The sequence below is a fragment of the Rhinoraja longicauda genome, chromosome 17 (assembly GCF_053455715.1).
Source record: "Rhinoraja longicauda isolate Sanriku21f chromosome 17, sRhiLon1.1, whole genome shotgun sequence".
In the NCBI taxonomy this organism is placed as follows: domain Eukaryota; kingdom Metazoa; phylum Chordata; class Chondrichthyes; order Rajiformes; family Arhynchobatidae; genus Rhinoraja; species Rhinoraja longicauda.
The window spans coordinates 26,080,404-26,103,960 of NC_135969.1; the positions used below are offsets into that span (position 1 = coordinate 26,080,404).

The 23,557-nt window shown below is 43.8% G+C and overlaps 1 protein-coding gene across 1 annotated transcript; it reads right to left on the reverse strand.

Annotated features, from left to right (window-relative positions):
- Positions 1-5,070: 5,070 nt before the first annotated feature.
- On the reverse strand, positions 5,071-22,110 carry LOC144601644 (mesotocin receptor-like). The gene is made up of 2 exons (XM_078413874.1): positions 21,198-22,110; positions 5,071-7,031 (listed from the first exon to the last, which is right to left on the reverse strand). The coding sequence occupies exons 1-2, from the start codon at positions 22,108-22,110 to the stop codon at positions 6,769-6,771; spliced, it is 1,176 nt and encodes a 391-aa protein (XP_078270000.1). The 3' UTR covers positions 5,071-6,768.
- Between the last annotated feature and the right edge of the window lie 1,447 nt (positions 22,111-23,557).

Genomic DNA, 23,557 nt, shown 5'->3' on the forward strand with positions numbered 1-23,557 from the left:
TGTCCATTTACAATTAATTCTGTCACTATTGTGTCTATATCCAAAATTCATCACTAATACTTCACAAGTATACTTCTATTCTCTTTTTAGTTTCCTACTTTGAGTGCATTCAGACTAATAGCAAACTTGACATCCTATGTAATCCAGGGGTGAACTTCCAACTCTGATCTCTCCACCGCACAGACTCTGTACAATAGCGTCACCAGTTCCTCCTCTGCCTCAATCCATTTTCTGCTAAAATCCTTATCTATGCACCTCCGTTATTTCGATCTCCCCATATGTCTAACGCAGGTCGTTGGACAATAATTGCCACATTCATCCTGACAATCACCGTGAACCACCGGGTGGTGCCAGCAACGGCTGCCTTGCCAACAGTCTGTCTCGTCCATTCCTTCTTTGTTGTTTTATAGTATGTGTTAAATGTATGTTTTAGTGTTCTTTAGCTTGTTTTATGTGGGGGAGTTGGGGGAAACATTTTTTTTAGTCTCTTAACTCGATGGAGATGCGATTTTTTTCCGTATCGTATCTCCGTCTGCACTGCGAATTAACATCGAGGAGTTGGCAGCCTTTGTGGGAGCCTGTGAACTTACTATCGTGGAGCTGGCGATCCATTTGTCAGGGATCGACCTCAGAGCTCCAAACGCGGGAGCCTGCGGACTTTAACATCGTGGAGCTCATGGTCCCTGGTTAGAGACCGACTTCGGAAGCTCCAACCACAGGCGCTTCGACCGCTCCGATCGCGGGAGCTTCGATGGCCGGCTGCGGGAGTTTCGATTGCCCGACTGCGGATGGTTCAACTGCCCCGACCGTGAGAGAATAAAGAGGGAAGAAGATTGGACTTTTTTGCCTTCCATCACAGTGAGGAATGTGGGGAATCTGCTGTGGTGGATGTTTATGTTAAATTTTATGTAGCTGTGTGTCTTGTTGCTTTGTTTAGTATGGCTGTATGGTAAATCAAATATTGCTGTACCTTAATTGGTACACGTGACAATAAAAGACCTTTGAACCTTTGAACAATCACGGTCAAGGTGGCACAGTGGCGCAGTTGCTGCCTTACAGCGCCAGAGACCCGGGTTCAATCGTGACTATGGGTGCTGTCTGTATGCGATTTGTACGTTCTCCCCATGGCCTGCATGGGGTTTTTTCTGGGTGCTCCGGTTAATTGGCTTTGGTAAAAATTGGTTAAAAAGTCCCTAGTGTGTAGGATAGTGCTATTGTATGGGGATCACTGGCTGGCATGGACTCAGTAGACTGAAGGACCTGCTTCCGTGCTGTATCTCTAAATTAAACTAAATTAAAGCTAGATTGGGAGACTAACCAGTGGGGTGTTAGGTGGATTCCTACTGGGGTTCGTGTTCACAATCTATGTCATCATATTAATCAGGGAATCAAGTGTAATAAAGCCAATCAATGCCAGTCGATGTGGCAGAGTGGGGTGTGAGGCAGATATATATGTGGGCATTACGGGAAATGGACGGGCCCATTGAATGGGCAAGGGTGTAGCATAACCTCCCGCACCTCCTGCTTTTCAAACACTGCCTGCTTCCTCCTCCATAAACACAGACCGAATCCGCCATCATCCTTCCTACTCATTCCCACCTGCATCCGCATTCTTCCTGTTGCTCAGACATGACTAACATACTCTGCCAGCCCTGCTCCACCTCCTTCTTGGGAAGTGCATGAATCCTCCTACTCCGCTGCTTGGACTGCCAGCTTCTCCATCCTCCTCCTGCTGTTCCTCAGACTGATGCCTGCATCCGCCTCTATCTGCAGCTCCTCCATCTCTGCCCCCAGCCAGTTCCTCCTCCTCCGCCTGGGCCTGGCACACTGCCTCCATCCTCCTCCTCCACATTACCTGCATCAGTCTCTACCTCTTCCTGCTCCTTGCACTCTCCCTCCATCCTGCACCCTGATGTCTGGAAACTCCCTGGCCCCACCTCTCCTTCTGTGCTACTCCTTGGATACAGCCCTTAATGTGCTCCCAGCTCCTCCTACTCCTGACAGTTATAACCTTTTATTCCTCCTCTGTCCCTCAGGAACTCTCATCGTCCTCTACTTCCTTTTGATCCTCACATATTCTTTCATCCTCCTCTTCCTCCTCCTTCTCCTCTTCCTGCTGCTCCACCTCTTCCTGCTCCTTCTACTCCTCTTCCTCCTGGCCTTTGATTCTCCCATTCTTTCTCCTCCTCCTGGCTGTCAGATATTCCCCTCTCTCCCTTCTTTACCTTGGCTCTGGCTCGCAGGATAATTACTCAGATGACAATGGCCCTTCCTCATCCTGCTTCTCTTCAAAAACTGCCTCCCTCTCTTCATCCTGCTCAGTGTTCAGAGTCTGCTTTACTTGTGACCCATGTCCAAACTTCAGCTGTGCTGAATGCCAGGGGGTAGTCAGCACTATTGCTGACCACTACTCTTGCCCTGTGCCTTGGTGTTAGTATAGTTATTGGTTTGTTATTGTCACAAGTGCAATACAGAGAGTTGTGAATCTGTGGAATTCTCTGCCTCAGAAGGCAGTGGAGGCCATTTCCCTGAATGCATTCAAGAGAGAGCTAGATAGAGCTCTTAAGGATAGCGGAGTCAGGGGGTATGGGGAGAAGGCAGGAATGGAGTACTGATTGAGAATGATCAGCCAAGATCACATTGAATGGCGGTGCTGGCTCGAAGGGCCGAATGGCCTCCTCCTGCACCTATTGTCTGTTGAGACACAGTGTAAAACTTTGCTGTGCATACTATCTGAGAAAATCATCGATGCACAAGTGCAATTAAACCATTCATGAGGACAACAGGCAGTACAAAAAAGAAACAGTGTGTTGAATATACTGTTACAGGTAGAAAGATGGAGCAGAACAAAAAAAGTTCAAAGCTCACAACAAGATACTGTAGATTGGGAATACATACTTAGTTCATGAGAGGGCCGTTCAAGAGTCTGATAACAGCAGGGAAGGAGTTGTTCCTGAATCTGGAGGTACATACTCACAAACTTTTATATCTTCTGCCCGACAGAAGAATGAAGACGGAATGACCAGGGTGTGAGTGGTCCTTGAGTTTGTTGGCTGCTTCACCGAGGCAGCATGGTGTTGATGGAGTGATGGAAGGGGAGGCTGGACTGCCTGATGGACTGGGCCACAAGCATAACCCATGGCTCTACGCATACACCCTGGTTCCATGCAGGGTGTATGGAATGGAAACTAGAGACGACCCATATCAAACACACAAGCTCCTGCCTGTCTTTCTCTGTATAAGTGATGAATATATATAATTCACCTTCTCAAAGGGTTTTTCCCAAATGAAGCCGGACTCTGAAATGTTTCAGGTTTATGTTAGGTTTCAAATCTGCCAACTTTTTCTGCTGATTTAAATCCCTTAACTGGTGCAAAGGCCAAGTACCAAAAGTGGTTATTTTGCTCCCATGGTAAGTGAAGAGTGACAGATACACTTCAGACTCATTTCTGACTCATTCATACTTTCACAAACAGGAGGAAGAACTCCTGATATTCTGCTTTGGTAGCAGCCAACGGCGTGAATATTGAATGATCAACTTTTAGGTAACTACATAACCCTCTCCCTCTCCCTTCTTCTCCAAACATCCCCCCCTCTTCTCTCCCCGTTACCCTGTGCCCACCTGGACCTGCACCTATTTCTCTCCTCCGCCAAATACCTTTCTTCCTCCAGCCTCACAATTCACAACTCTTTAATTGTTTTGTCTCACATGTTTTCATCTTTAATCTTTGTACAACCATCCACCTATCAAATAATCCTCCTCCTCACCTTTGTCAGACTATTAGGGTTTGTCCTGCCCCTCCTCTTCCAGCTTTCTTCCTACCCTCCATACAATAGCTAAAGAATTGTCTCGACCTGAAATGTCGCCTATCTGTGTTCTCCAGAGATGCTGTCTGACCTGCTGAGGTACTGCAGCACTTTGTGCCTTCTGCGGACTCAGTCCTGCTGGGATTTTAATGGGCCATTATTGCTCCAGGGCACTGACACGTGAAGTTGTAAAGGCCATGCCATGTAGTTCCTTTTCCGAAAGATTGAATGCATCATTTAAAAACAAACATTAAACCTTAAATAAAGTCAGATCAATTTAGGTTGTGAGCATTAAAATGTTTTCAGTCGAAAGCACTAATCTGATTCTCTCTTGTTACGATCAGCAAGCACTTCTCGAAGGATAATAGAAATTGAACTCAGCAATTCTACCTGTGGTTTCGCACCGATTGATTAAATGGGTTTGGGGTTCATGAACTAAAATCTTCATTGGGTTCAGAGGATGTGGGATTTTCTTACTCTGTAATCAATTGACATGGACAGCAGGACAGGGATTAGGACATTCTCTGTCTGTCCTCTAAATTAGAGAACTCAACAGACTGCAAAGCAACCCAACAGAAAATTCTTAATGACAACAATCGAACGGAAAAGATTCAGTAGTCGTGCTTATTAGGTGATATTAGTTGTTCTTAGGATGCATGAATTAATTGGCCTCCTTTTCTGGCAGAACCATCTTTCCTCATTGGACATGCACAATGAATGGAACATCTTGGATGCATCCTTTCTAAGACCTGGGATCAGATGATCACATGTCTCCAAGCAGCTCAAAACCATAAAATTAGATAAAGTCGGAATAATCACCACTTTTAATATATATATATATATTGATAGCTTAAACACCATTTAAAAAATGGGGTAGGGGTAGTTAACACTTACATTGAATCTCCTTTCTTGCAGATTCTTTAACACACAATGCATGAAACAGTGTATGAGGATACGTAAACATGCTCCTTGTTATCTTTGTGGATCCCTCCCACCTGAATTAAAATGAGAATCTATTAAACCTGGGTGTGATGCTTGGGTTTATTAAATAATTGTAAAAAAACACGACAGAAATGAAATGCAGTGTGAAGCTCCAAATACAGTATGGGATATAAATCTGAGAAAGGACTTTGAATCCTAAAGAAATTCCAGACAGAACAGCATATTGAGTTAAGATGTATTTAATAATAAACAGGGTTGCAGTACAAATCAGTACACAATGGCACCTCACCTTTTGTTTTTTTACTTCACTGCTTCTCCCTGCGCCACCATTTGCATCTGGCATTGGACACTTTATTTCCCCATCTCTCAAACACCTTTCCATACCTGAAGTTGTCATTATTGTTCCAGCCCACCCCAAAGTTCTTGTAAAAGTTTTGGTGATCCACTACATTAGCCCCCTAATTTTAGCAGAGGGCGGAAGCCTCAGTTACAGACCAGCCTGGTGTTAGGATTACAGGCTGGTCTGTAACTGACGCTTCCTCTCTCTGCTAAATTGTGGCCAATTGTGCCTGAACCTTGGTGGAAAATACATCCTATCAGACAAAACACCTCAAATCCCCTTTTACTCGTCCAGTGGCATATCCAGAAATGTACAAAGAGAATGGCACACAGATTAATTTGATGGTCATCATAGACCTTTCAATCTTTTAGAATGGAATTTAAGTTCCACCTACCCACTCCCCTGTTGTGAATAACATGTTAATTAAGTCACAAGAGATGAGGTGATTTTCGTTTCTGTCAGAGGGTCATGAGCCATTGCTGCTTTCTTCCTCAAAGGGTGATTTTTAAGGCAAACAAAGATACATTCATGCAAGGTGGTAAAATGTTGCCCTAGGTAAACAGGAACGTTTGAGGCTGCAATCCACTTTAAAACTCCTTCCTTTTACCTCACTCCTATGCCATCTTGTTTTTGATGCTGCTACCACTGGACAAAAATAATGTTGACTATTTCTCATTATCTTATATGCTTCTAACAGATCATTCCTCAGCCACCTTTGCTCCAGGGAAAACCAGCCTAGCCTGTCCAATCTCTCTCTGTAATGAAAGTCCTCCAACCCAAGCAGTATCTTGGTGAATCTCCTCTGATTTACTGGGATCTGTAAACTTAGAATATACACAGATAATTAGCAGGGGATTAGAAGGCAGTTGATGAAGGGACTCACACAAAGGATGTAGGATCGATGTTTACACCGAAGATAGACACAAAATGTTGGAGTATCTCAGCGGGACAGGCTGCATCTCTGGATAGAAGGAAAGGGTGATGTTTCTGGTGGAGACCCTTCTTCAGACTGAGAGTCAAGGGACTGATCAAGATCCTGCTGTAATTTGATGGAAGCAATACAATAAATACAGATAATGATAACAAATAACACAGAGAAACTCCCCAGTAAAATGCAATAGTCATAGCATTTTTACCAGCCAATGTTCGCTTCACACCACTGACGAGAAGGCAATCAGAAGGTAGCAAAGTGCAGACAGAGTCAGGCTTCAGTGATATCAGGACTTCAGTCACATCTCAGCCCGCCTCTCAAAGCGATGGGGGCATATCAAGTGGTTGCAAACTGCAGGCCCATTTCCCATACCCAACAAGTGGCAACTGATCTTGGGGCATCTCTTCTTGCCAAGTCAGCTTCCTATGATCGACTCTGGTCTCCCTGGAGCGAGATTATGTCTTATTGCCTCCAACGCCTCTACGCTCAGTGGCTACTCAGTGCAAGCCATATAGGAGCACAAACCATTGCCCATGCTATTTCTCTCCTCAGCTGCCAACCACTAGTAGTGAATATGGCACACCCAAAGGAACTAGCTGCTATAAGGCCAAGCTCTTAGCAGTGCGTTAAGGGGGATTTGAGAGGAATTAGAACATAGCTGGTGCAGCATCATACAGAGCAGGTAAGAGCACAAGGGGAAGGGTCCCAGGGAACGATCCTCACAGCACCTGGTTGAGAGCGCTCTGGTTTATTGCTCCTCCAGCTGTTGCTGGACTGAAAGGCTCTTCTGACTGCTTGAACTCTTGAGGCTGACGGCAAAAGTGGAGGAATTGCTCTTCTTGCTGCAGGTCAGCTCGCTGTTGGGTTGCTCGGTGTTGCCGAGCCGGCTGGAGCAGCAAAGGAAGCGCTGGACCAGGTCGTGTAGCAGGCGGCCGGTGAAGAACATGTAGATCCAGGGGTTGCAGCAACTGTTGAGGCTTGCCAGTAGCATCGTGATGACAAAGGCCCAGTCTGGTGGAAGACGGAAACAAACATTCTGATGACTCCTTTAACTAACAATTATTACCTCATAATATCTCACTTTAAGCTGGAGTAACTCAGTGGGACAGGCAGCATCTCTGGAGAGAAGGAATGGGTGATGTTTCGTGTCGAGACCCTTCTTCAGACTGAAGAATATTCAAAAGCTGCCTGAAACATCACCCATTCCTTATCTCCAGAGATGCTGCCTGTCCTGCTGAGTAACTGCAGCATTTTGTGTCTCTTTGGTTTAAACCAGCGTTTGCAGTTCCTTCTTGTGCATATCTCACTTTAAAGTCTGGTTTGATCCACAGACTAGACTTCAGGGTCAAGTCTCTGAAATCATATTTGAAACTATCAGTTTAGTTTTTAAATTCCTTCTTCAATCTTTTTTTGATTGAAAGATACTGTCTCTGCTGACCTGTTCAGAAAAAAAGACGCAAAGTGCTGGAGTAACTCAGTGGGTCAGGCAGCATCAATGGAGAACATGGATAGGTGACGGACCCTTCTTCACACTGGTTCTATGTTATCCCATTTTTGTATCCACTCCCTAAACATTGGTGGCAATTTACAGAGGCCAATTGTCCTAAAACCCACTTGTCTTTGGGATGTGGTAGGAAACCGAAGCACCTGGAGGAAACCCAATTGGTCACAGGGAGGACATGCAAACTCCACAAGAATAGCATCCGAGATCAAGATGAAAACCAGATCTCTAGCGCTGTGAGGTAGTTCTACCAGCTGCGCCTTGTTCCCAGCTATATTTTAACATCCATTGGACCTCATTGGCAAGGACAGCATTTATGTTGAACTTTCTGGGACATTTAAAAACACAATTTCTAAATCCCCAAGACCTTGACAATTCCCAAATCCTGGCATTTTGCACAGCGTCACTTCACAAAGTATAAACTGATGCTCTGGTGCTTTACTGATGTACTTCCCTGTTCGAGGTCGGATCGGGCATCTGACCGAGGTTTAATTTGCCTCTCAGCTGAACATTACAGATCCCATGGTATTATTGGAAGCTGACTAGATTGTTATTCCTGGGGTCCTACCCAAAACAGACAATCTGTGCAATACATTTCTTTGTTGTTAATGGGACCTAAGAGTTCACTAGCATGCTATGTCTCCCTACTTTACAAGAATCCCAGCATTATAAATGGACGTCATTAACGCTAATGTCAATGTTCTAGGTACGTGAACCAGGCTAAATAAACGCACCCTATGAAAGGTTAAAGACCCGAATCATTGACTCTAATTCTATCATTACTGATGCTTCCTGTCATGCTTATATAAAGATATATTTATATTCTCTTTCATTTTGCAAGGAACATTGTGAAGCTCTTATTTGCTGCAAGCATTATTTTGTTTCTGGGCTAACAGTACAATGGGTCAGTTTCTTTATACACACATGGCAATACCTATCGATGGTCTGGTGCTCAGGGGAGTGGAAAGGTGGTGGAGAGAGAGTGTGTTAATGCCTAGGTTGGGATAGCATTAAGATTGGCAATGATGGAATGTGATTCCAATTCAGAATCCAAGAGTTTGTGTTTTCATGTCTCCCATCTCGTGTCTCAATTTCAATTTCACTGCTTTGCTAGGATTCATCCTTGACTAAAAATTGGAACATTAAATTGGGCGGCAGAGTTGCTGCCTTACAGTGCTTGCAGCACCGGAGACCAGGGTTCGATCCCGACTACGGGTGCTGTCTGTACGTTCTCCCCGTGACCGCATGGGTTTTCTCTGAGATCTTCGGTTTCCTCCCACATTCCAAAGACGTGCAGGAATGTAGGTTAATTGGCTTGGTATAAGTGTAAATTGTCCCTCATGTGTTGGCATGGTGCTTGTGTGCGTGGAGCGCTGGTCGGCGCAGATTTGATGGGCCGAAAGCCCTGTTTCCATGCTGTATCTCTAAACTAAACTAAATGGTAAGTCCTGATCAGAAGGCAGAGCCACTGCCCAGATGGAATGAAACATTGGACATCAATTGTAAAGGGTGATGTTTCGGGTCGTGACCCGAACATCACCCATTCTTTCTCTCCAGAGATGCATCCTGTCCCGCTGAGTTACTCCAGCATTTTGTGTCTATCTTCGGTTTGAACCAGCACCTGCAGTTCCTCCCTGCACATCAATTATAAGCCAGCATCTGCAGTTCAATGTTTCAATATAAAATGTGATTGATGAAGGCAGTCTCGTGGTTTCTCAAGCAGTGGGTAAGTACCATGGAATTTGAGGTGTGATTATATAACTTCTGATGGTAGTCACAAGTAATTAAGAGAGATTAACACTGAGGTTCGACTGCCCTGACTACGGGAGAATAAAGAGGAAGAAGTTGGACCTTCCATCACAGTGAGGAATGTGGGGAATCCGCTGTGGTGGACGTTTGTGTTAACTTTTATGTTGTTGTGTGTCTTGTTGCTTTTTTTTTCTGTATGACTATATGGTAATTTGCATATCATGGTACCTTAATTTGTACATGTGACAATAAAAGACCTTTGGGACCTTTGAAACCTTTGCTTTGGGAAAGATGCCATTAAGCTGGAAAGAGTGCAGGATGAGGAGTAATTATTTTACTCAGAGAGTTGCAAGTCTTTGGAATTCCCCGATAACCTGGTTGTGGATGGCTGGTCCCTCACTTTAATCGGGGCTGTGATATATAGAGTTTGGGTGCAACAGGAAACAGGACAATTAAAATATGGTGGCAAAGTGGATTAGGTACAGTTTCATCCTGAATTTCTTAACTGATGGAGTGGCTGCAATGAGCCACGTGGCCTACTCTAGCTTTTATTTCCTATATTCTGAGTTTAGTGGAACCAATCGTGCAGAGCTGAGTGAAGCCTGCACTTTCCTATGGGTGCATCTTTAACCACTGAAGTCAAATGGCCCCACCCCCTCTGTAATCTACTGAGCTTCTCGACCTGGTGTACTGACTGTACAGATGTAGTCTGGCATTCGTTGATCGATGACAAAACATAACTGAAAAGGCGATAATAAGGACATGTTGCTGTCAATCTCAGATAGTATAATCCTTGATCTCTGGCAATACTTAGAAGTTTGATTGAGTTGGAAGAGACAAGATTGAGGGGAGATCTCATGCGGGTTTAAAATGATTAAAGTCTGAAAGCATTAGACAAGAAGTAATTATCCCCACTGCCGTTGAAGGAGGCAACGTTTGAGACTTAAGAATTAGTCACTTGGGGCTAAATCTAGAATCATTTCTCAAAAAAAGTTAGACTGTTGGGAAAGTGGAACTCTTGACCTCCAGTGAACGGTGGAATGCTGGATAACAGAAGCTCTCAGCATCAGACCATGGCTATGCTTGTTAGGTCCAGATATCTGGAAAAGAGGAGCAAGACCAGGTAGATGAAGCTGTGATTCACACCCATCATCAAGGTTTCAAGATTTTAAGGTCAGTTTATTGACACATGTACCAATTAAGATAAAGTGAAATTGAGTGGGATCAAAAATTGATCTGATTCTGTCCTGGAAACTCCCACTTAGCATCTACTTTATATTGAACATCTGAACTCATTTTACAACTGAATGCCTTCAGAAAAAAAGCAAACTGCTGGAGCAACTCAGCAGGCCAGGCAGCATCCGTGGAGAGAAATGGACAATGTTCAGGTTCGGGACCCTTCATCAGTCAGAAGAAGAGTCCTGACCCAAAAAATAGTCTGTTCAATTCATTTCACAGATAATGCCTGATCCACAGAATTCCTCCAGCAGTTTGTTTTTTTACTGAAAATTACAGCATCTGCAGTCTCTTGCAAATTCCGTTGTTCTAGTAACAAAATGACTGCACTGTAAACTTGCTGGATAATATCCCCTCCTCACGTCTTTCCCCAGCATTAATTTAGCCGTTATGTTGAAAGGTGAGTGACCTAAAGCACCGATTCCGCTTTATTCCCTGCAGTTGGCGTGTTACCCCTGAGTATCACTGCAATTTCCGTTTGCCACTAACCACAATATTTTGCTTTCATTTTAACATCACGCATGTCAGAAGTTGACCTGTTGCATAAGACTATTAATGATCTATGTCACATCTGAGGAAGAGACCCGACCAGAAATGTCACCTATCCATGTCCTCTAGAGATGCTGCCTGACCTGCTGAGCTATTCCAGCACTTTGTGTTTTTGTTAAATACAATTTGACAGCACACCAGAGAACAAAACTTCCTGCCTGTGTTGGAACAGATGGACCATAAATCAAGTTCGATCCCAACCACACAATTTAGTGCAGAGTGCGGAGGTACTGATTGTACATTAAAGGTCAATCAACAGAGGGCAGCAGAGCACAGGAGACCTGCAGACCATCTGAGCTCCAACTTGCATTGACACCCATGGGCAGCAGTGGTTCAGAAAGTTCCAAGTTCAAGTCTCATGCCCAGAGCCAAGCATGTCATCTAGCCCTGCATTTCACAATTAAATTTAGAATAGTTTGATTTTGGTCCTTCTTGTTAAATATTTTACTAGCTTTCATAATTAAAAACATATTGTTTGAAACTGAAAGTTATGCAAGCTGCATTTTGGGAAATCAGATAGAGACAGGCAGTGTTTACTTTGCTGACAAAAAGATGCCAGTACGCATACCGCTTCTTGATTTTGGTGTCTGTGACATTGTTGTTCTATAAGGGCCTGACTGCCCAATTCACTGATTACATTTTAGCTTTTAGACTTTAATAATTTGTACGTTTAAGAAGTTAAAAATCTAGCTTTTAACTTTTTAGAAGTGCAGATGTGGCGTATCACTGCATACCGTCAGAAAAACACTGGGGGTAGGGCTCAGTAAATGGTAGGGCTCTACCATCCACATTACACCATTTAAATGGTAGGGCTCTAAGTAATGTTGATGACCAAAGAGACTGAGAGGTTCTCGTCTATTGTTGCCTGAAAATGGCAACACAGGTCGATAGGGTGGTGAAGAAGGCTTATGGCCTGCTTGGACATAAGCGTTAGAGACATAATGCTGAAACATTACAGAACACTGTTTAGGCTGCACTCAGAGTTTTGTGTGCAGTTCTGGTCACCGTATTGCAGAGAAGGTGTGATTGCACTGGAGAAAGTGCAGAACATTCACCAGGATGTGGCCTGAATTGGAGGACTAGATATATAGTTTAAGAAGATAACTGCAGATGCTGGTACAAATCGAAGCTATTTATTCACAAAATGCTGGAGTAACTCAGCAGGTCAGGCAGCATCTCGGGAGAGAAGGAATGGGTGATGTTTCGGGTCGAGACCCTTCTTCAGACTGATTGGAGGACTAGATATTGGGAGAGATTGGCTCAGCTGGGCCTACAAAGGAGGCTGAGGACGATCTGATAGTATATAAGACAATGAGCGGCATGGGTGGAGGAAGATATCAAAATCATTCTCCTGCAGTAGGGGTGTCAGAGGTGCAGAGGACATATGTTTAAGGTGGGAAGAAGAGGTTTTGAGGGGTATTTTTTTCATAGAATAGAACACGTTATCTGAAAAGGTGGTGAATCAACTGTAATTACTACTTTTAAGAGGCATTTAGACAGACACCTACATCGGGAAGCCATAGAGGAATGCGGACCTAATGCAAGCAAAATGGTTAGCAAGTGTAGAGAATAGGCAACAGGGGAAATTAGTCTGAGCGATCGGTTTGTTCTGAGAACCACAATAGACTTCTATGTTGTAAGAAAATATGGAAATATTTCTGACCCAGTTAAGTTTTTACACACATTTTTGCTAAGCCTTTGAATTATAACTTGTTCCAAAAAGTGTTTATTGACTGCCTCCCTGGGGAAAATGTTTGGTATGTGGTTTTAAACATTTCTCTGACCGACTCTCCAATGCAATAATTGCTCACAACTGCATTTCACTTTAATGACGCAATTCACAGGTCTTCCTGCAGATTTACAAGAACTCATCTATCCTAATATCCCTATCTTTAATGCATTCATTAATTTTTTTGTTCTATTTTATTTGTCGTTTTGCCAATGCATTCATCCTAGTCAGCAATGTAACTTTATCGTCTTCTGCTGAACTGCTGTTGAAGAAAGTATGTTAATTTAATTGTTATATTAATTCTCTTGCCTTATCCCATTTACCACTAATTAGTTGTATTTACATCTTATTACACAATTGGCTGCAGCTGCATTTCCTTTCTCCCCTGTTCATGTGAATAAACCAGTTGTCTGAGAGGATTGTTCATTCCACATTAAGAAATTATTACAGAATAATCTAACTTTCTTGGGGGAAAAAAATGGCATTTGTACCAGTTGCACAATTCTATAAGTACCAACCCAAATAAACATTAATGAGCTGCACACATTTCTTTTAGGTGACTGTTAACTGAATAAATTGTATCTGAGACTATTTAAACATCCTATGTAAAGGACTCCAAGGAATAACTCACCAGAATAGCAAAGGAATGGTCAGAAATCCAACCATGTGGGATTTGACATAATTTACATAGTGGCCAAGCTTTGCTAAACAAGGCATCTGATCAAGTCTTCTGTTAGCTTGAACTATTCAGCTCAAAGGATATGTGCCATTAAGTTTCTGAAAATGCTGGCTGACTATTGCTTCTCAAGAGAAATAGACTACCTGGGATTTGAACAAAGAGCATGACCAAAAAGGGATTCTTTTCACCGATGAGATTTAAGGATTAGAAACATAGAAAATAGGTGTAGGAGGAGATGGGAAAATAAAAGGGGAAAGACTTAGAAAAAGAATTAGAAGAGATAAATTCATTGCCCAATTGGGAACAGGAAGTGAAGCTAGGGTATGGGAAAAGATCAGGTAGAATGGGAGAGAAAGAAAAGACAGTACATTACTCCCTGTAATATAGACGGGCTGCGTTCATAGAAAACTGGACATATTGTGATTTTCTGTAACATAAACACTTGACAAAATTGACATTTGTTGTTTCTTTTTCCTTTTGTAGTAATTTTTTTCTCAGGTAATTCTGCAAAAAATCAATTTCTGGTTTTTTTAAATGCTTATGATTTGTGAATTCTGTGAGGGTGAATTTACACGACCTGAACTGCTATAGCACAGGGCTTCCGTTGTTTGAGGACAAATTTAATTGCTGATTGTTGTGAATTTTTAAATAATTTATGACCTGACACTTGGCATTCATTACATTAAGTTTCCACTCCACGGAAATAGACTGGACACCATTAACCAGTATTAAAGGTGAGGGGAAGCTTTACGTGACCATCCCTGTGGCAGGTTTAATCCTACGTGCTCCAGACACAAGACAATAACATATGTCACTGATGTAGCACTTTGCAGAACAACATTTCACAAAGCTAAGAAAGGAGTGGAAAATACTCAACAACAACACTTGGATGTTAGCATTCAACTGCACATCTGCCTCTTGCCTGAAATTGTGGCACAATTTACACACAAATAACAGTAATTCTCTGTTATTTTGACAGCAATAGTCAGCCATGACCGAGGGGGCCTAAGAAGTTGACAACAAAACCTGGCCCAATGATGCAGTGTTTACTATGAAATATTGGCCCAAATTTTGCATTGAGTAAGCCACATGTGTCATGTGGCACTGGTTAGACTTTATCTGCATCTTTTAACTCCATTTCTCTTTCCCCTGTATGATGTTGCTAACATAAACTCAGTGGAGTATCTAGGACCACGGCCAATGAAGGAATTGAAGGCATATATCCACAAACCAGTGAGATCTGCATTTTCAAAGTAAGAATCAAAAGCAACGAGAATTTGTGTCAAATGTCAAAGAAAAAGAAAGAAATAATGAAAAATTAAATGAAATGTGAGAGGAAAACTTGGGAAGAAGTAGATTCATAGTTTGGAAAAGAGCATTGAATATTGCAGTAGAATTTCCCGATAAAAGTGTTTTTTTACTTGTTAAGTTTTATTTTTACGTACAGAGTCATTATGTGCTAACTTCTCTCATCAGTTACTCAAAATAAAGCTCCATCTCGTCCATTAGACTGCATTAATGCAACCTTGGGATATTCCAAGGTGTTTTACAGCCAATTAGGTATTTTGCAATGCTGTCACTGTTGTGGAACAAAATGTTGTGAAAGATTTGCATGTAGCAAGGAGCTGCAAATAGCACTGTGGTAATGGCACTATCATCTGTTTAGTTGTGCCATAGGTTGAATGGTAAGTGTTGGGCAGGACACGGAGTTAACGTTCAGCTGTCAGTGAATCTGCCCTGGTCTCCACCTTATCTCAGATCATTCCTCTGCACCCACCTCCTTCCCTGCAACTTGAAACGTTCTAATCTATCCCAGTCCTGAGGAAGTGGTTTCACCAGATGACGCATGATCTGCTGCGTATTTCCAACATTCCCTATCTTTATTACAGACATGGGATTAAAATATTATCTTGTAACTTTTGCACCAAAATGAAACCAGGCAAATGAAAGCAGGTTCTCCCTGTGATCTGCGTGGGTTTTCTCCGGATGCTCCGATTTCCTCCCACACTCCAAAGACATACAAGTTTGTAGGTTAAATGGCTTTGGTAAAATTGTAAAATGTCCCTAGTGTGTGTAGGATAGTGCTAGTGTATGGGGATTGCTGGGTGGCATGGACTCAGTGTGCTGAAGGACTTGTGTCTGCGGCGTATCTCTAAACTAAACTAAAAGGGCAGGGTCTTGCCAAATATTAGATTGAAACATTAGCATGTGCAACCATGCAGTGATTATTCAGTACAGCACTAGGCACCAGGTAAGTTAACCTCAATTCTGCCTCCATGCATTTGCCTCGGACAGAAGTCTACAGGCCACCGTTGCAAGCCATCACATTCATGAGAGAAGTGTGTAAATTGAATTGATGGAGATCCTGGTCAATAGCTTGTCGGAACAGAGTCAAGGGAATCCTGCAATGTCAACTTTTATCTTAAACGTTAAAGGAGCATGATTCTTGTCAAATGGTGCTCAGCAAACTTTAATTTCTAAATTTCAGGCAAACAGTCTGATTGACACATATTTCACTCATCACAATATTACACCCAATGGATCAAAGTTCAATTTTGTGTCCTGTGTGAACAAAATATTTATCCAGTGCCTAGGGGTGCCTGCAGTAGCGAATCCAGGTTTCAGAAGTTTGCAGGCGGGTAGAGATCACAGCGGTCCAGTTGACCTCCAGCCCTGTACAGGGTTTGAGATCTTGATCTACGAACAGACTTTTTCTCAGTTGACCAAAGAAAGTGTTGATGCCTTTAAATCATAGAGTCTTAGTGGTCATAGACAGAATCTAGCCCTTCAGTCCTTTGTCAAACAGACCATCAAAGATCCATCAACACTAATACTAATCTAACACTAATCTGAAGAAGGGTCGTGACCCGAAACATCACTCATTCCTTCTCTCCTGAGATGCTGCCTGACCCGCTGAGTTACTCCAGCATTTTATGTCTACCTTCGATTTAAACCAGCATCTGCTGTTATTTTCCTAACATTAATCCTTTATTAATCCCCCTGGATGCCTATTAACTATTAACTTTCCCCAGATTCATTCCACTCAACTACACATTAGTGTCAATTTGCAGTGGCCTATTAATCTTCCAACCCACATGTCTTTGAGATGTCAGAGGAAACTGGAACGCCAAATGATATTCATGAGATCGAACGTCATTCATGAGATAAACATCCTGTTTGGTGTCAATATTTCACTGTCTCTTAATTTTCCTCTAATAAATTACAATATAATGCAAATGTTACACTTGGCCACTTTTGCTGAAAATGATGGATGTTTGTGGATGATCACAAAGCAGTAATTCTACTAGTGACACAGATATTATCATAAACCACTCAAACATAGCTGCAACAATATTAATTGCTTTCTGGAGCCTTGAGTGGAGCTGGTACGTGATTGGCGTGAATTACTGTCATTTTCAAAGCACATTGAAAAACCTTATAGAATTAGTTTAATTTAGCTTTTTTCATTTTTTCACGGTTTAGTAACAGCCATGGTATAATTTCATAGCCACTTAAAGGAAAGCTTTGTGATGGACAAACCCACTTCAGGCATTTCATGGGTCATTATGACCATCAAGTTCCCATCTACATGGAACCCATTTTCCTTTCACATGATGGTCATGTGCTTACTTGCGCTTAGGGCGTGTCGTATATGTAAAATGCCAGTACATTTGAGAAGAAATTAATTTATAACTGCTCAATATTTACAATGTAGAATGACCAAAACATTTGTGCAAGAGTCAGCTAAGAGATAGTGGTAAGAATTTATGATGGCTTACATCACAACAAGCATTAGCAATACAAAGTAGATTAATTTGCCCAAAGCAGTGTAAAACAGTGTAATATTTTAAACTCAGGCACTAGAAACTGCAGTTGCTCTAATCTTGAGCAACAAAGCGTGGGAGGAACTCAACAGGTCAGGTAGTATCTGTGGAGGGAATGAATAGAGGACATTTTGAATGGGGACCCTCTTCAGACTGATTGGAATAGGAGAGGGGAAAAGTTGGGAACGAAAGGTGGAGGTGGGACAAAGTCTAACAAGTGATAGGAGGATTTATAAGAAGGAACTTGCGATACTGGTTTACACCGAAGATAGACACTAAATGCTGGAGTAACTCGATGGGTCAGGCACATCTCTGGAGAAAGGGAATTGGTGATGTTTCAGGTTGAGACCTTTCTTCAGACTCATAGTGATAGGAAGATACAGGTGACTGGGGTGTGATGACAGATAGGTGGAGTATGTGACAAAGTTCAAGATTTAAGAAAGACAAAAGTATGTCAGATAAGAGAAGATGAGGGGTGAAATATAAGGATGGAGGGAGAGATATGGGTGAAAGGGGACTTTCTCATCTTCTTTTCCCTCTTCTCCCCTCTCCCATTAGGCAAGATCAATAGAAGTTTGAAAACACACAACTCCAGATTCGGGAACAATTTCTTCCCAGCTGTTATGTCAACTGAACAGTCCTCTCATCAGCTAGAGTGCGGTTCTGACCTCACATCGACCTCATTGGAGATCCTTGAACCATCTTTAACTGGACTTTATCAATGTTATATCTTGCACTGAATATTGAACACTTTATCTGTGCACTGTGGATTGTTTGACTAGTCTTTCCTCTGACAGGATACCATGCAAACAAAACTGTACCTCGCGACATATGACAATAATAAACTAAACTAAACTAAGGGAGGGGAAAGAGTCGGATCAAAGAGAACCGTGGGGCTTGGGCGTAGGAGAGGAGGTTGCAAAGGAGGAAAAAGGAAAAGGGTGAGTGAGTGGTGGGAGATGGTGAGAGAAACGTGTGTGCACCAGGCTAGGGGGAGCAGGGGAAAGGTGACTTTGGGTTGTAAGCAAACACAGCAGAATATGAGGTGCTGTTCCTTCAGTTTGTGTGTGGCCACACTCTGGCAATAGACGAGGTCAAGGAGCGAACGAACGGTCAGAATGGGAATGGGAGTTAAAACGGTCAGTAATTAGGAGATCCAGCAGGTATTGGTGAACCAAGCACCTGTTCAGCAAAATAGTCATCTAGTCTACGCTTGGCCTCGCCAATGTAAAGGAGGCCACGTCACGGGCACCAAAGCAGTAGACGCGGTTGGAAGTAAAGTACTTGAATCTCCATCTCTCTGGTGAGGGCTGATGGTCCCTGAATGGAAGTGAGAGAGGAAGTGCAGAAACAGGTGTTACATCTCTGGCAGTTGCAAGGAAGTGTACCTGGGGAGAGGGCAGGTTAGGTGGAAAGGGATGAATGAACCAAAGAGTCATATATGGAGTGGTCTCTATGGAAAATAGAAAGTGCGGGAATGGGGAAAGTGTGACTGGTGGTGGGATCATGTTGAAGGTGATGGAAATGTCGAAGAGTGATGTGTTGGATACGTCGGCAGGTTTGGTTGAAAGTAGATGACTAAGGGAACTCTCTCCTTGTTCCATCTGAGGGACGGGGGAACAAGAGTAGAACTGTGGGATACAGAGGAGACATCAGTGAAGATAATACATCAGAGCAGTGGGAAGGCACCATCTCCCACCACCCCAATCACTTGCGTCCTTTCCCTTCCTTTGTATGCTCATCACCCATCCCTAGGTACCCCGGTTCCTTTTATTCCCCATCTTTCCCTATCTCCCTTCGTCTTCCACCTATATCCCTCCACATCTTTTATTATCTGACACCATTTTGTCTCCTTGTGACCTCGAGCATTTGTCACTCACTCCATCCACCAATCAACACCCTCCCCTGTATCCACCTATCACTTGCAAGGCTTTACCCCACACCCACCTCACTTTTCCAGCTTTTTCTACTCCAATCTGTCTGAAGAAGAGTCCCAACCCAAAATGCCACCTGTCAATTCCCTCCACAGATGGTGCCCGCCCACTGAGTTACTCCAGAACTTTGCCTTTTTTTTGCAGTAAATTTTAAATATTCGTTGCATTAAAATAAATTCCATTTTGTAAAAAGGCTAGTTTAAAAATAACTCCATCCCTATTTGACTCTATTCCCAATCTCTCACCAAAGAGACTGAAAAGCTGTTGATCATTTTGACCATTTGAGGAATCTCTACAAGTAGGGCTGTTTATTGTATTTCAGGTGCACAGGCATCTTTTAAAAAAAAGACTACCAAGGTATTGGCAGAATACACCACAGAAGCTAGTAGAGATTTATATATCAGAACATCTCATGGTGGAGGATCGTACAAACTTAGTAACAGTGCTCAGATTTTGTGATAAATTCATTGGCACGTGTATTAAAATGTTACTAGCTTGTTACTCTTAAATACATGGATTAATAGTTCTTTAATTTAAAAAAAAAGTAGTAAATAATAATCTAGGCAAAGAACTGCAGATTCTGGTTTACAAAAAAAGACACAAAGTGTTGGAGTCACTCAACAAGTCAGGCAGCATAAAATAATTATGCTTTGTTGGAGGGGAATTATTTGCACTGCTTTATATAAGATTTTAGATTTGTGATTATGTTAATACGTTTACAAATTTTCCATCCATGTTTTAATTACACTGCAATCAATTGGTATATACCGTGTATACAATCAATCCACATTAGCTGTGCACTCAGTCATTAGTTTGTCAATACTGTGTGTACACCAAGCTGCTATGATGATAAGCAACAATTAAAGGACTAGTCAGTAAACAATATATAATGAATTAGTGTATATTTTAAATAAGTAGTAAACCATGTGAGAACGCATGTAATCAGTGTTAGTCTGTAAATTACGTGAGTAGGTGACTTATAATTAACGACCTCACCTGTAATAAATATCAGACCATCAATAAATAGATATGTCATATTGAGATATTAGCTCAAAGCATTATCAAAACCAATCAAACCAATTTATAGATTTTTAAAAATTAACTAGCATAGCGCAATTGGAATAGTCCGAAACCGGAAACCTCACCCATTCCTTTTCACCAAAGATGCTGCCTGTCCCGCTGAGTTACTCCAGCTTTTTCGTGTCCATCTTTGGAATAGTATAACCGACATGTGTCGGGATAGCTAATATATACAACTGTCAGTATAACTAATGCACGACAATAACATAGCCGCGAATTCCATTCATATGAAGACGTTTAATATGTAAACGTATGATATAAATAGATCATGAATTTAATGAATAGGACTTTAGTATAAATAACGCGAGGCTACTTTGACATCTAATTTGTCAGTACATATAAGACATTGATTTAGAACTAGTCAAAAATGTGTAAAATAACCGAACATGATACACAAGATAGACACGAAATACTGGAGTTACCCCAGCATTTTGTGCCTATCTTCGGTGTAAACCAGCATCAGTAGTTCCTTCCTACACGTTGTACAGAAGAGTCAGCATCGGTTCCCAGATGCGAAGATAAGGGTGATATGTGTGAGTAGCCTGTTTCGTGACTATTTTTCGTGACCGGTCAAGTTGAGACAGTAATTAACCAACTTCGCCTCTCGCCCGCTGTTAGCCAGGCGTTGGGAACGGGATGGGTGTGTGTGTGTGTGTATGTGTGTGTGTGTGTGTATGTGTGTGTGTGTGTGTGTGTATGTGTGTGTGTGTGTGTATGTGTGTGTGTGTGTATGTGTGTGTGTGTGTGTGTGTGTGTGTATGTGTGTGTATGTGTGTGTGTGTGTGTATGTGTGTGTGTATGTGTGTGTGTGTAAGTGTGCGTGTGTATGTGTGTGTATGTGTGCATGTTGGACGGGTCCGCTCGCACCAACATGAGTCCCATTGACATCAACTTACTTTCTTGAGGAACATGGTGGTCCCAGGCTTTCCACATCTGCACGACGAAGAACGGCGTCCAGCACACGACGTAGGCCAGGACGATGACAAAGGTCATCTTGACCGTCCTGATCTTGGCGCGGGAGATGATTCTCACGCTGCTGACCCGGGACAACATCACCCCACCTCTCAGCTCCGTGGCCTCCCTGCGGGTCTTCAGCTTCACGTTCTGCCAGATCTTGAAGCTGATCAGGGAGTAGCAGATGACCAGGAGGATGATCGGGATGACATAGACGGAGAGGGCGATCCAGGTGATGTACGCCTTGGCTCCCCACGGCTCCACAAAGTCACCCCAGCAGTCGTAAGTGCCGGGTGCCACCTCCGTGAGGGAGAAGATGAAGACCTGGGGGAGGCTGAAGAGAAGGCTGATGAGCCAGGAGAAGACCACGAAGGCTCGGTTGGAGCGCTGGTGCAGGGACTTCAAGGGTTGGCAGATGGTCATGCAGCGGTCGACGGACATGACGATGAGGAGGTACGTGGAGGCGAACATGCCGACCACCTGCAAGTACTTTACCGCCCTGCACACGAAGTCTGGCGCGTAGAACCTGAAGGTGATGTCCCAGATGAGCTGCGGGAGGACCTGGAAGATGGCGACCATCAGGTCGGCGATGCTCAGGTGCTTGACGAAGAAGTAGACCCTGGAGGACTTGTGGCGGTTGGAGTAGATGGCCAACAGGACGCCGATGTTGCCGCTGAGGGCCAGGATCAGGATGACGGCGAGCACGGTCACCTCCAGCCGCGCCACCACCTCGTCTCGGAGTGGGGAGTGGGCCGAGCGGTTGCAGGTCGCCGTGGTGTTGTTGTTGTCCAGCACGGTGTCCCAGCCACTGGACGAGGCGTTGCCCGGGACCAGCGCTCCACACGCTGCCTCCATCCCCTCTCAACTCCTACCTCACCCCCTGCATCTGTCTACTGCCTACCTCCTCCTCCTCCTCCTCCTCTCTCCGCCCGGCTCTTGCTTCTGCCCCACCGGCCGGCCGGCGACTTCAATGGGAACTTTCTCCTGTTCCAATGGGGTGTTCGAGTCCGGGCACCGCCGCTGCTCAAACCTCTGGTATCTCCACGGGGATCATCAACATTTCAACCAACGCGCGTCCAACGAGGCTGTAAAATGAAACATACAGTATAAGAAAATAACTGCAGATGCTGGTACAAATCGATTTATTCACAAAATGCTGGAGTAACTCAGCAGGTCGGGCAGCATCTCGGGAGAGAAGGAATGGGTGACGTTTCGGGTCGAGACCCTTCTTCAGACTGATGGAACTGTCTGTAAAACGAGGCTGTAAAATGAAACATTGTGTCACCCCAGCTTTGCTCTAACCCGGAGACCCGCAGACAACAAGGTCAGACCCACTTACACGCAACTTTCCTCCCTCCCACTGGTTGCTCTGGAAAGTTACCCACACCATCCTCCCCAACAACCAAATGACAGACACATGTACCCGTGGAAGCGGGAGCCGGCATCTGGACTCACAGCCTTCGTTTCCCTGGCAGCCTTTTTAAATGGAAACAATTTCGCGCTTTTCCAATTATTTGCAACTTGGACACGATTTTCTGCGGCGGGTCTCTGAGGATCGGACCTGGATAGGAGCCGAGAACAGAGAGCCCTGACAAACTGACCCAACCAAAGTCCGTCTGCCGCCTCTCCCCATTCAACCAAACTGGGAGTATTTGCAGACTTACCTGCTGGGTGCCGACTTTTGTGGCGTGAATGGGCAGCGCGGGACTTGAACCAGCTTCCCTGTGAACTGCGAGCGGGTGATGACCAGAGAGAAGCAGGGCAGTGACCGTGGGCATCAGTGAGCACTGAGTGTGCTGGGCTATTTTCTTTGCTGGGGTGGCGATTGGGACATGGGAGGGTGGAGAGTGGGAGGTGGGAGGGGGGGTAAGTTTGTTGCTCTCGGTTTGCTGTTAACCAGAAGCTTGCGCGGACTAACCTGATGAGCTTCCAGCGCCTAAATATATAGCAGTTTGGGGAGATGGATGGGAGGAGGAGACACGCACCGGCGGTACGACGACCCTTCGACAGGGGGAGCTCGGGCCACGCAAAGCCCACGATGAAGCTTCGGCACCGGGGAATGGTGGGCAAGGAGGAGGGTGGAGGGAGGGAATATCAGCCCGGGGCAAGGGGAGTTGGAAGCGCCGGGGGTGGGGGCAAGGAATAGCACTGGGAAGGTAGAGGCGAAGGTTGTGAAGGTTATGAAGAAAGACTGGATAGACTAGGCTTATACTCGCTGCAATTTAGAAGACTGAGGGGGGATCTTATTGAAACATATAAAATTCTTAAGGGGTTGGAGAGGCTAGATGCGGGAAGGTTGTTC

What these genes read in the sequence shown, in the direction of transcription:
- LOC144601644 (XM_078413874.1), bottom strand. Translation starts at nt 22,110, where the DNA reads ATGGAGGCAGCGTGTGGAGCGCTGGTCCCGGGCAACGCCTCGTCCAGT. An exon ending in CCACCATGTTCCTCAAGAAA is followed by an intron (nt 7,032 to 21,197) that starts GTAAGTTGATGT and finishes GTCTTCCACCAG; the next exon opens with ACTGGGCCTTTGTCATCACG.